Here is a 12,781-nt window from a genome sequence, read left to right as displayed (position 1 = left end):
CATGCAGGCAGTGACCTATTAACCAATTATCTGGCAAACTGCCTGCAAGGCAGGTTTTTGGGTTAAAAAAACAGTCCCTGATGGTCTAGTGGCTAGGATTCTGCGCTCTCACCGTCGCGGCCCGGGTTCGATTCCCGGTCAGGGAACAACTTTCTTTACATACACAACTGTTGTGTAGCAAAGAATACATTTGTTACTTCCTTAATTAAATTCTTATACTACTTTTACTCCAGAAGTGATCTCCACACGCTGCACATTGCTTTCATTCACTTTGTGTAGAGATCAGTCATTAATAGAGTACCATATCTCATTAACCAAATATGTTTTCATTATAGGGTTTGAATTGTTTTTAGCCATGTAAATGATATATCCTAAGAAAGTGACAGCCATGGTGCACCAGCCAGGCTGTTCATGTGCTTGTCCGCATCCTGGCCTGTGAATTCCAATGCAGAGCCGGTACAAGTACATGAACATGCAACTAAAACCATGATGGGCAGTGACCTGATTAACCAAATATCGGACAAACTGCCTGCAAGACAGGTTTTTGGGCTAAAAAAACAGTCCCTGGTGATCTAGTGGCTAGGATTCGGCCCTTTCACCGCCGCGGCCCGGGTTCGATTCCCGGTCAGGGAACAGCTTTCTTTACATACACAACTGTTGCGTAACAATAAATACATTTGTTACTTCCTTTCATAAATCCTTACTATACTTTTACTTCAGAAGTGATCTCCACACTCTGCACATTGCTTTCATTCACTTTGTGTAGAGATCAGTCATTAATAGAGTACCATATCTCATTAACCAAATATGTTTTCATTATAGAGTTTGAGTTGTTTTTAGCCATGTAAATGATATATCCTAAGAAAGTGACAGCCATGGTGCGCCAGCCAGGCTGTTTATGTGCTTGTCCGCATCCTGGCCTGTAAATTCCAATGGACAGCCGGTCCAGTACGTAAACATGCAGGCAGTGACCTGATTAACCAATTATCTGGCAAACTGCCTGCAAGGCAGGTTTTTGGGTTTAAAAAACAGTCCCTGGTGGTCTAGTGGCTAGGATTCGGCGCTCTCACCGCCGCGGCCCGGGTTCGATTCCCGGTCAGGGAACAACTTTCTTTACATACACAACTGTTGTGTAGCAAAGAATACATTTGTTACTTTCTTCCTACATGTACTTTTACTTCAGAAGTGATATCCACACGCTGCACATTGTTTCATTCACTTTGTGTAGAGATCAGTCATTAATAGAGTACCATATCTCATTAACCAAATATGTTCTCATCATAGAGTTTGAGTTGTTTTTAGCCATGTAAATGATATATCCTAAGAAAGTGACAGCCCTGGTGCGCCAGCCAGGATGTTCATGTGCTTGTCCGCATCCTGGCCTGTGAATTCCAATGCAGAGCCGGTACAAGTACATGAACATGCAACTAAAACCATGATGGGCAGTGACCTGATTGACCAATTATCTGGCAAACTGCCTGCAAGGCAGGTTTTTGGGCTAAAAAAACAGTCCCTGGTGGTCTAGTGGCTAGGATTCGGCGCTTTCACCGCTGCGGTCCAGGGTTCGATTCCCGGTCAGGGAACAGCTTTCTTTACTTACACACCTGTTGTGTAGCAAAAATCCAGCGCCCATCCAGGCTGTGCACAGGTTGGTGTGTCGCACTCTGCAGTCTTGGGCGACTGTTCTGTCAACCAGGAGTTGGTGTTTGGCTCCTCTGGTATCCTTACCAATGCCCTTCTGTGCTTCGCTCATGTATTGACCCTTGTGCCCACTTATCTTAGCTGTGATGATGCCTGACATGAGCTTCCATGTTGTGGAGAGACAGGTTATTGGCCGGTAGTTGGATGGAACTGTACCCTTTGAGGGATCCTTCACTATCAGGATCGTTCGCCCTTCGGTTAGCCATTCAGGGTGAGTCCCAAAATATTTTATATTTTTTTTTCTTTTTTTTCTGAATAATATTAATAATATAATATTCTGTATAGAGTGGTGTTAGGCAAACTTATATTAACTCTGTATATAATATTCTGAATATTCTGAATTGAAATGACGTAAGAACGGCTGAGGTTATGTAGTACTCACGGTCACGCATTGGTGGCGATAGTGAACCTAAACCGACCAGAAGTTGCATTTATTAAAAGAAAAGGTTCCAGAAGTAGAACAGAAATATAAACGCAGAAGAAGATCTGGGCCCAACGAGGTTGCATGTGTTGTCGATGCTGTGTTTTTTACGTGAAGGTAAATTATCTTGGTTCTGTTCCACGAAGTCGTGGTCTTAAAGCCTTTTGAAGGAAACGAGCAGCGACACCGCGAGTTTATTTTACAGTAAATTAGCATTTGGCGTTTAGTTTGCGTCTTGAAAATGGAAGCGCACGTGCTTCTTTTCTTTACTACTAAGAAGCGCTTTTTCCCCTTCTGTCAAGTAAAACCCGATTAACTTAATATTATAATGTGCACCATTTATTGTTTTAGGGTCCGAACTCCAATGTGCTTGTTTTTGCAGCGAGCTCACGCTGCAGAGGACCAAATCTAATAACGGATTGTTAGGCCACACAGAGACACGAGCACCATCGTCAACAGGTAACTCGTGAGTAGCAACATTTGCGCCTTGTCGTTTTGAAATTGTGGTCTAAATATGAAGCACAGCCATTTTTAAGCTATGTGCTTTACTCACTGTATGGTTTTATCAACATGGAGACAGATCCCTTTTTATTAATATAGTGTTGGACTTTCTAATTTCTATTCACTGTGACACTCCTTAATTAATTACTTGGAGAGTCATAGTTGAGGGCAACAGCCAGCTTTTTGTGCATCCGTCTGAGGCATGGCTGAATTCTGTTCCAGCCAGTCTGTGGTGGATACAGTCAGACACCATGCAAGAGTCTCGTCTCACTTCTGCCAAGTGTTCAGATGAGTGCTCCGATCCTCATCTAACTGCGTAGAAATGAGTACAATGTTACTTGTGAAGTATTGAAAGCGAAAATTAGAACTGTAAATGATCATAGTGTGTTATTGGTTCAACTCAGTGTTTTTCTATCTGGTTTCTGTGTTTTCTCCTAGTTCCATGATGGAAAGTTGACCCCTCCTGGAAGAGAACGTGTAACTACCGAATTTTTACATCACATGTGTAACTTAATGACAATGCAAATGTTTACATCTTTTCAATAAATAATTGTATTTTTAATAAATGAACATTTTAATAAACAAATAAATCACAATTTTCTTGTCATTATTAAAACTCAGTTAAAGCAGTTACCTGTACTGTGATGATCAATGCACATGTGATCTGGTAACATTATTATTTTGTATTCCAGTCATATAAGTACACATTTCTAGCTATGAACAAAATAACCATAGGATCTGTTAAAAATCAGTTGGAAACCTTATTAATTTTTGAAATAGAAGAGTGGTGTTAGTGAAACCTTTTTTCTAACGTGATGCCTTGGCTACTGACTCGAATTTCCATGAACTTAGAAACACAATTTTGACAATATATAAAGCTATTACAGTTAGGTTTTACGTTTGCTAGTTTGAATAGTTTTTGAGGTAAAACAATAGCACTTTAAAGAATAATTCTGTCATAAGCAGCACATACTGGAAACATTTCAGACAAGCCCCATTTGAAAGTTGCCATTTACGTTTTACCAGTTCATTTTCTATATGAAACCAATAAACGCTGCTCTGTTCAGCCGTCAGGGACAAGGACTCGTTACCAGATGTGTCGGATCGGCTCATCTGCCTCTGCAGCAAGCGACAGCAGGATGGCTTTGGGAGTGTTCTCGAAAAGTGCTGCCCTGTTCTGTGTTTGTCCCTTTTTGACCCAGTGGCCGTAAATCTTGAAGGCACATGCGTCAATGAGCTTTCGGATGGGCTTGACAGCGTATGGGTCACTCTTGATTACTTCCTTGGTGACGGGTTTGGCACGACGGTAGCTGCAGTAGATCCTCATTGTGGCGAGCACAGTCATGCAGATGACCTGGTGGAGAGGTCAGTGACGGACAGTGATCGGTATGAGGTTATCTGGGAATAAGCTGACGGTAAAGGTCATTTGTCATGTTTGCATGAACTAATATTTTTGAGAAGAACCACGTTTTTCGAGGATGCCACGAAAAAGTAAAATTTTACAAATGGAATTAAAAATATTCAGCCCAGACAATAATTTGAAAAAAAACTTACTAACTTACTTAGCCACAACTGTCATTTTGTGAGACCTAAAATAGGTTTTCTTAAAATATTTCATGCCTCACCTTAAACCGTCTGTATGGACTGAACTGTCGTACTTCGTGCACCACATATTGTGAAAAGAACGAGTGGTTGAGGGCATCTGCAGCCGTGAAGCGTTGCTTTGGGTTCACAACCAGCATCCGAGAGATCTGAACAGACGACGTGGAACGTTTTAACACCTATGTAACTACTACAAATGAGTCAAGAATCTGTTGGATCGACAACCAAAGACAAAAGCCAACCAGATCTTTAACAGTGTCCGAACGGTCCTCCCACTCTGGGGACGAGAAGTCGTAGTTTCCAGCCAGGATCATACGCAGCATCAGCATCTGTTTCCTGTGCCAGAAGGGTGGAGAGCCTGCCAGCAGCGTGTACATGATCACCCCTGCACTCCATCTGTAAACACCAGCCAGGAGACATTTGGGCTTAATACAGTGGGTCTGTTTATATTGGGTAAAGACCCATAAAGCATATTAGACTGAGCACTTGGAAGAGAACCTGAAGTCTTAGATTAGAAATTATTTATATTTGCAATTAAACTATGTTAGTGGCACTTGTTAATACAGTATGTGTGACTTTCAGACACTGTTCTATCTGTGGTGTGATAGTCTGCACTCACATGTCTACAGCAGTACCATATCCTGCATTTCCAGCGTCCATCGAGCACTCGATGATCTCGGGAGCAAGATACCCAGGGGTCCCACACACCTCTACATGACAGACATGTCATAAAATGAGTTTGTGCTTTTTAGTGTAACATATTTGGAAATTGGGCCTTTTTCTGTTAACTTTGTGCAACACTTTTAGACCTGTGACTTGCCAGTTCCCTCTGCTAATGATATGATGCTTTCAGAGAGGTCAGGCAGAAAGGTCAGTGCACGCCAAGTGTCAGGGACTACACTAAATAGATCTGAGTGTCCTGTTGCATCTTAACCTTTGTGAGAGCAGCTAGGAGGGAAGGGAACATGTTGTGCAACAAGACCCAGATTCTCTGCTGACCACCAGCAGCTGCTGCTCTGCTGTAAAGTGGACTGTAGGTTGTAAGCATAGCAATAAAGTCCTGACATAGATGCCCCTTTCACAAAAACATCACAATAATATTTTCATGCGACCTTTAAGTTTCTGCCCTGGTTTGACTTGCACAGCGAAGCCAAAGTCAGTGAGTTTGATGTTCATCTCATCATCTAAGAGGATGTTCTCAGGCTTCAGATCCCGGTGGACGATGTTCTGGGAGTGGAGGAACTGGACCACCTCCAGCAGAGCGCGCATGATCTTCCTGTGGTCAAACACACGCCAAGCTCCTGAGGACAGTTCTTTGATTTGGTAAACGGAGAAACTGTGCAATAACACTCTCAGACCTGGTTTCCTTCTCACTCAGGGTGACTTTCTCCGTGAGGTAGTCAAAAAGTTCTCCCCTCCTCATCCTGGTGGGAAAACAAAACAAAGCCTTAGGAACAACTGATGAATAATTGGGCTTCAGAATTTCTGTTTTACTTGACATTTCATCCTTACAGGTCAAATACCAGGAAGAAGAAAGCGTTGGACTCATAGCTGTCTTTGAGCTGTACTAGAGGTGAGAGACACATAGCTATAAGTCACCTGTCCCCTGAGCCAAACAAAGTCTGTGAATGTGTGCGCGCGCCATTCTACAGTGCGTTTTTACTGATGTTTTCCTGTCCACAGACTTTCTTGAGGATGTCGATCTCCTTCACCGTGGCCTCTCTGATCTCCTGAATGGCCTGTGGGGTCGTCTTGTCTGAGGGGGTGATGTCTATGATCTTCACGGCGTACTCCTGGGACGTCCGTTTGTCGATGCAGCGACGCACCACGCTGCTCACTCCCCTGCAAAAACAAAAGATTTGTTTAGAAAACCCCACTCAGAAGACCTTTCAGTGCACTTTATTGTTAATTCTACACCGACTGGCCAAGTGAACAGTACTAGTATTGACCAGGTCCAGTGACCTTACAACCTACATCTGACAAATGGGTCGGAGTTGTGTAACATGTTAGCATGGTGACCCCATAAACAGTCAAACCTTTGTCTAAAAGCCCTGAAGTTAATAAATGGAGCTCCTCAGACACTGCGGCTTATGTAACAGCACCACCGTCTGACGGATGGTGGGGAATCACAATGAGCCGGCCCTGGCACTGCTGACATTTCTCAGGGACTTCTGGGAAACTTCAGGGAAACCATAGGGCCTATTTTAGTTTGTCCCCTCCAGCAGTGGTAGCTATGTAAAGTGAGGCCCAACTCAAATAAACATCACTAATGTGGTGAGCTGGATTACACACAGCACTGTGCTGCTAAATGAATTTGGAAAGAGGAAAAGTGGCTTAATTTATAAACCCATAGTGTTTTTAACCACGCTAATTAAAAATAACGTACTATAAGCGTCAACATTTTAGCTTCTCAGAGATGTGCTTGACATATAAGTTTCACATGTGAACTGGACATATTTCTTTAGGAGTGTACAAATAAAGCAAGACAGAACTGGATGACTCTTCCTGCTTCATGGCCCCAGTTCAGGCTCTCTTAACAGACTTGCCTTCCCAGAATCTCCTTGGGCTCATACTTGTCATAAAACTCCTTGGCTCCGACCCAGTCCGGGATCTCCTCCTCCTTGGTCATGATGCAGGGATGTGGACTCACCAAAGGCACAGAGCTCCTCTCTGGTTGGACTTCACAACAGGCTGTTGACACAAACCCTGTTCATTATTTGGTTTTTACGATCACTGCAGAGGATATATGGTAAATATGGACATCAGTGGGTTAAAAATAAGCTAAATAAATCTGTTAGTACAGCACTTCCTGTGCCCGTTAATGTTTTTAAACCCCGTAACTGGATTCTACAGAAGCATCACCACAATGTGTGAATGCACATGTAATTCAGACCAGCGCCAAAGTCAAAGTGCAGTAGGTTGTCAACATTTTGATTATTTCCACATATTAGTTGGTAGCAGGGTAATGTGAGATCATCTTCCTTCCGGCCTACGATTTATCATACATTGTAAAACACATTACTTCATTCATTTTTTTTATTAAAGCACTAGGACGTTTTTTCTAGACTTGTCGACTTGTGTAAAAAAAAGACAGGAGCTCGCGGAACTCATGTCTGGACTTGTATTTAATATCACAGCGCACGCGCGGCAGGAGGCAGACTAATCAATCAGTCTTCACCCTCCTATCAACATTTGACCTTTTAAGAAAACATACACTGTCACTCACCGTCTCTCCGGTACCGCTCAGTCCGCGTCGGGACGGTTACCCATCCTTAGTGTTTTGATCAGGCCTGGTCTGGGTTCGGGTCCAGCCGACGCCGGTGCTGTCGCGGCTTTGTGGGGCCGCTCGTGCCATCGTGAAGGGTGAGCTCTAATGTCAGCGGCCAAAAATAAACGGACGCTTCCGCCGAGCGCGTGTCCCACCAGCAGGGCACACGCACATCACCACGGGCCACGCTAACATTAGTTCACACGATGGGTTCCGTTTGGGGATGTGGAATAATGCTGGAATGTCACGACAGCTGCGTTGTAGCGTTTAATTAAAGATACCGCAAACTTAAAACTTAGAAATGTTTTTTCAAGATGGTGTATTGTCATCGAAATAAATCAAACAATGGATTTATGATCTTTAATATGTCTACACACATAATTCTAACAATCAAACTATCATCCAGTTCACGGAGGCTTTGCAATTTTACAGGTTGTGATCCACAAATGCAGTTAAGCTTTAAATGAGTGGATTAAGTTAAGTAATGAAGAACAAATGAGATCAATCCAACACACACAACTCAAAAATAAACATTATTTATAAGACTAACATTTCAAGAACTGCATATCTCTAATGAATACAGTCAGACGGTGATCATCCATAAGCATAAAGCATGTTTATTGAGCTCTTGGGAACTACAACATTGTAGTATCCAGCAGAATTTCCTACTGCAGTTTGTGTGTGCTCTTCACTCCATGTGTTTGACTTGGTCTCAGGACATACCTGTGTTAAAACATTAAATTAGACATGTGATACAGATTGTTATTTACAGTAAGGTACTGTTAGCAAGAATCCTTTGCATATACTCCTCCCTATGGCCACATCGGGCACTGCAGCACACAGGAATGACCAAGCATGTATGTAAACCCCCCTTATTCCTCAGTGTTACATTCAGTGTAAAAAAATCATTAGTAGCAAGACTAAGACTATGATAACAAACATCTTTATTCATAAACAGCTGTATGCAGTAACACACTTTTACTCACCATTAGCAAATCTGCACTGTTTGAGCACCTCACTAAAGCCCTCACAGAGTTTGAGGTCACTCTGGTTCTGGGCACACTCTACGAACTGTTTGAGCTCATAGGAGCAGGCCTGCTGCTGCTGTTGTTGTGGGGCTCCCTGCTGGTACATGGCCTGGCCCTGGTATGGTTCCTAACAATGAAGCAAGAGGATGGATTGTTTAACACACTTCTCGTCTTTGTTACTGATGACATAACTACCGCGTTTCAGACACACTAATCTGCCTTGATTCTATTTCAGCCATGTGCAGCTAAACACTTGTTTACCTGGTATGTGACGTCAGGCCTGGCAGGTTCAGAGTGTCCTCCGCCAAAGCCTCCAGTCATGGCGTGCCCGATAGTGTGTCCTACTGCAGAACCCACAGCCACTCCAGCAGCCGTAGTCGCCATTTGGGCAAACATACCCGGCTGCCTGGGTGCTGCGGCTGGAGCCCCCACAGCAGACGGAGGGGCCTGCATCGGAACCGGAGCATGTGAGGGAGGAGGTGCAGCTCTGGCCATGGGTGGTGGTGATGGGGGTGCCCGACTTTGGAGAAAAGGTTATCAGTTAATATTAACTATTAGGTCAATTTGTAGATTAATCTAACTCCTATATAAAAACTGCCAAAGTAACGCACAATAAACATCAGAAAATGTCAAATCTAGCTGCAGCTCAAAGGTTAAAGACAAACAGACACACTATGTTGCATACATGCATTTCTGGTTGTGACCACATTTACCAGTTACAAAAGGTGATTCTGAATAAACTCGTTCATTGATAGTAATTTGCTAAAATGCAGACGTACACGAATAATTTAAAGAGACAAGAAACATTGTTTGTACCTCCTCGTCCCGTAGCTAACTGCTAGCATGTCTGCTAGCACCAGCCTCACCACGTTAGCTTAAACCATAAAGTAAAGGTTACCTGGCTGGAGGGGGCATGCGAGATGTTCGGCTTCTGCTTCCTCTCGGCATTTTCAAATGAACAAGGTATTAAACAACGTAGACGGCTGATTTAAAAACAGACAACACTAAGCTGATGTCACACTCGCAGATATCTAACGACCTTTAGCTCGTCCGGAACTTTCTGTGTGTTACATCGTTTGTGTCCCGGGTAACTTCCGGTATGACAAAACTGAGGGTCTTACATGATACTCGTGCTTTATTTTGGAAGTCAGCAGACTTCGTTTCAGACTATATTCGTTTTATTAGTATTTGAACGTGTTTTGATTACACTGGATTTGGTTAGAACGGCTTCCCAGCACCGTCACATCTCTTATGAGGAAGGAAGGGTCATAGACCATTTTAAAAATTAAAGCCGGACGTACGTTCTAGAAACAATTCCAATACGCCTGTGTACAGCAGGTTTATTATTTTGTAAACAAACCTACCAATACATTGGCAAGGCAAAGATATATATTAATTATTTCTTCTGTTTTGCTTCATTAAAAAAAAAAATACAAAAATATCTGGTTTACAGTCCAGCACAATATAGCTATGAACAGCTATTTTAGAAATGTACACAAACAATAACTAAGAATCAAAATAAAAAATTTCGGTTACACAATTTTTGCTTGCATTTTTGCTTACAGATATTTACGATATAAACGTATTAGTCTTTTTTCCCTTTTTTGCGCCGTTGATGGTGTCCACCTCCACGCCCTGACCGGTTTCCTTTTGCCCTTTGATTTTCCCACACTGGCATAGGAGGCTCAATTTCTCCTGGTCGTCCTCCTCGGTCTGGCACACTGCCCATGAGTGTCTAGGGAGTCCAAAGAAAAATCAGAAACCATTTATGGTCTAAACTTGAGTCATCTTTCAGAACCACAGAATCTCTTCACACTGTACCTTGTAAACATGGGTGCTTTTTCCAGCCTTGATTGGATCAATAAAGGAACGATTTACTCGAGCAGCGAGCAGAAGAGACAGGGACACTCGAGAGCTTTCAGCCAGGGACGCTAGAGGAGGCACAGAGGCGAGCGCTTCACTGCACTCCTGTAAATGTAGTTTAAAGATTCACATCACCCTCAAATATATAAATCATTTTTTTAGTTTGTGTTATTTATTTCTTAATGAATCCTTATCACTGAGTTCTACAGTATAAGTCACCTCCTTGTCTTTTGCTCCTACACACAGAATGAGGGCAAAAAGACACTGAAATAAACCCAACTAAAAATACGTTTTTCCACTTGGGGATGAGTGTTGTTAAACTGGGTCAGATCTAACAGATGTTCTTTACCACACCTACCTTTGTCTTTTCTCCCCAAGTAAATGACTCTAGCGTGACCTGAAAACGCTTGATCATCATTTGCCGACGGCAGCGATAGTCTTTTGACAGCCGTCGATTGAGCTCTTCAACCTGCGTCTTAACAACATACCAGAAGCAAAGGCTGAGAAGCTGCTCTTAGAATTAAATCACATTAAAAGAAGCAGCTTTAACTTACCCACTGCTCTGAGCTGAGGCTGTTGCTGAGAAGAGGCTTGGTCTTGTCTGTACACTGTATTTGAGCAACCCTAGACTCCACCTGTAAAAAAATAACATCACAATAAACTTTTAAATGCTTCACAGTTTGTATTTGGGACCTATACAGTCCAATCTGTCATTCGTGAGCCTTACCTCACTTAACACAAGTGTAAATTCAGAGCAGGTGGACATGTCAAGAGCACGCAGCAGTAACACCCACTCTGCCTGCATCTCTGCCATCCTTGCATCGTCATCATCTTCAGGTTCATGGCTCTGGTCTTCGGCTCGCTGCTCCTTCTCAGGCTCCTCTTCAGTCGTCCTCACCTCGGGACGAGACTCCTTATTTTTCATAATGTGAGCTGCTTGCAGCTCTGACACAAGGAACTCTGAAAGATAAAACAAAATGTGTAATGTGTAAGCAGACACATGCACAGGCAGCATCATAAACTCACGTCACTTACTGGGCTCTTATTTCTCACCAGTGACTCTGTCGAGGACCTCTGACCCCAGCTCGTCAAAGGTCAAGAGAGGCGAGGACAGTTTGGTCAGAATATTTCTGAGGTCTCCCATCAGCACGACGTCGCCTCTCCTAGATGGGTCTGAACAAATTAAATAATGCATTGAAGAGCAGTCATTCTACGGTCATCGTCGCCCTGGGGGCACTGGTTCATTACAGCAGCTCGGTCGGTCTCACCCTGCAGCTCTGGACACAGAGACCTCAGCTCCGCACACAGCCATGTGAGCAGCGGGCAGGGAAGCTCATCGCACCGACACCTCGCGATGCACGAACCTCCGGGGTACCTGCGCAGGGAGGACGAACGACAGGTGAGTTACCTGGCGGGCAGGTGTACAGGAATACGGAAATGCTAGTGAGAAATGAAGGTAAGGTAGCGCAGTTCTACGTTACTTACCCTAGAGCCCGAATGGCTTTAATAGTCCCCGCGCTCCTCTGCATCGTCACTATTCGCCGATGACACTATACTTCTGGTTAAAGTTGATTCAGCAAGCGTGTTTACAACTAGTGCTTTCTCTTTACTTTTTAATGGAGAGGCGTCTCACAGCTCCACCTACTGGCGGGAGGTGTGTCTGTCACTGGCTTTTATACAGGAAGTGATCTAACTATAGCAACACAGCATGCAAACACAAAGAACTTCAAACTGCCTAATTTTACAAATGACCATTTAAAAATAATTATAAGAATTAATAATAAACAAAAGAAAGTGATCGATCAATAAAAAAATAAAGTTATTTCCTGTTTATATATACACATAAAGTTCGGTTGTTGTGCTCCGTTGTTGTCATTTTATCTGTGTCATTTTTTAATTATTGTTTTTTAGTATGACGGGACACCTTTTTTCTCCTAAGTAGAAAAAAGTAGTTTTCTGTTTTGTCCACCAGATGCCAGTAGAGGCCTGAGGTGTAAATGTTTTATTTGTCCCAGTTTTATAGTCTAGTGTCTTTTTTTATTTTTTAAATTAATAAATACATTTACTGAAATATTTACTCATAGTGCCATGCATCTGTGTTGCCCTTCACAGAGTGAACCTGAATTTGTACTTAATGTACAAAAACAAACTGTATTTGCATCATGTGCCTCTTTAGAATGTCTATCCTCTGACGTCTTGCTATATCCACACACACACACACACACACACACACACACACACACACACACACACACACACACACACACACACACACACACACACACACACACACACACACACACACAGACTCAGACAGACAAACACACCTGCTTCATTAGCTTTGTCTGATTGTGTTGCTGGGGTTGACTCTGAAAGCTCTCCCTTCCTTTGTGTGCA

At 43.0% G+C, this 12,781-nt stretch overlaps 3 protein-coding genes, 1 long non-coding RNA gene and 5 other non-coding genes across 9 annotated transcripts; 6 read left to right on the top strand and 3 right to left on the bottom strand.

The window, feature by feature from the left end:
- Positions 1-74: 74 nt before the first annotated feature.
- On the top strand, positions 75-146 carry trnae-cuc (transfer RNA glutamic acid (anticodon CUC)). Its single transcript has one exon. It is a non-coding gene; the product is annotated as a tRNA-Glu (tRNA).
- A 415-nt stretch (positions 147-561) lies between these two features.
- On the top strand, positions 562-633 carry trnae-uuc (transfer RNA glutamic acid (anticodon UUC)). The gene has a single exon. It is a non-coding gene; the product is annotated as a tRNA-Glu (tRNA).
- A 399-nt stretch (positions 634-1,032) lies between these two features.
- trnae-cuc (transfer RNA glutamic acid (anticodon CUC)) lies at positions 1,033-1,104 on the top strand. The gene has a single exon. It is a non-coding gene; the product is annotated as a tRNA-Glu (tRNA).
- A 406-nt stretch (positions 1,105-1,510) lies between these two features.
- trnae-uuc (transfer RNA glutamic acid (anticodon UUC)) lies at positions 1,511-1,583 on the top strand. The gene has a single exon. It is a non-coding gene; the product is annotated as a tRNA-Glu (tRNA).
- Positions 1,584-2,080: 497 nt separating this feature from the next.
- On the top strand, positions 2,081-3,219 carry LOC114868108 (uncharacterized). Its single transcript, XR_003787983.2, has 3 exons — positions 2,081-2,239; positions 2,505-2,581; positions 3,062-3,219. It is a non-coding gene; the product is annotated as an uncharacterized LOC114868108 (long non-coding RNA).
- On the top strand, positions 2,824-2,957 carry LOC114868764 (small nucleolar RNA SNORA15). The gene has a single exon (XR_003788074.1). It is a non-coding gene; the product is annotated as a small nucleolar RNA SNORA15 (small nucleolar RNA).
- Positions 3,220-3,422: 203 nt separating the features above from the next.
- phkg1a (phosphorylase kinase, gamma 1a (muscle)) lies at positions 3,423-7,615 on the bottom strand. The gene is made up of 10 exons (XM_029171476.3): positions 7,452-7,615; positions 6,772-6,916; positions 5,889-6,067; positions 5,738-5,792; positions 5,584-5,649; positions 5,338-5,501; positions 4,845-4,935; positions 4,468-4,621; positions 4,249-4,374; positions 3,423-3,977 (listed from the first exon to the last, which is right to left on the bottom strand). The coding sequence occupies exons 2-10, from the start codon at positions 6,852-6,854 to the stop codon at positions 3,711-3,713; spliced, it is 1,185 nt and encodes a 394-aa protein (XP_029027309.1). The 5' UTR covers positions 6,855-6,916; positions 7,452-7,615; the 3' UTR covers positions 3,423-3,710.
- Positions 7,616-7,838: 223 nt separating this feature from the next.
- On the bottom strand, positions 7,839-9,602 carry chchd2 (coiled-coil-helix-coiled-coil-helix domain containing 2). The gene is made up of 4 exons (XM_029171478.3): positions 9,420-9,602; positions 8,783-9,041; positions 8,480-8,648; positions 7,839-8,216 (listed from the first exon to the last, which is right to left on the bottom strand). Exons 1-4 carry the CDS (start codon positions 9,467-9,469, stop codon positions 8,206-8,208), a joined length of 489 nt encoding a protein of 162 aa, XP_029027311.1. The 5' UTR covers positions 9,470-9,602; the 3' UTR covers positions 7,839-8,205.
- Positions 9,603-9,845: 243 nt separating this feature from the next.
- On the bottom strand, positions 9,846-12,037 carry im:7138535 (uncharacterized protein LOC797998 homolog). The gene is made up of 8 exons (XM_029171477.3): positions 11,870-12,037; positions 11,653-11,759; positions 11,438-11,557; positions 11,112-11,344; positions 10,939-11,019; positions 10,743-10,859; positions 10,343-10,489; positions 9,846-10,256 (listed from the first exon to the last, which is right to left on the bottom strand). The coding sequence occupies exons 1-8, from the start codon at positions 11,911-11,913 to the stop codon at positions 10,107-10,109; spliced, it is 999 nt and encodes a 332-aa protein (XP_029027310.1). The 5' UTR covers positions 11,914-12,037; the 3' UTR covers positions 9,846-10,106.
- Between the last annotated feature and the right edge of the window lie 744 nt (positions 12,038-12,781).

Source organism: Betta splendens, chromosome 13, assembly GCF_900634795.4.
Source record: "Betta splendens chromosome 13, fBetSpl5.4, whole genome shotgun sequence".
Taxonomy (NCBI): Eukaryota; Metazoa; Chordata; class Actinopteri; order Anabantiformes; family Osphronemidae; genus Betta; species Betta splendens.
The sequence above is the reverse complement of the archived record's forward strand: the minus strand, read 5'-3'. Positions and strand labels throughout refer to the sequence as shown.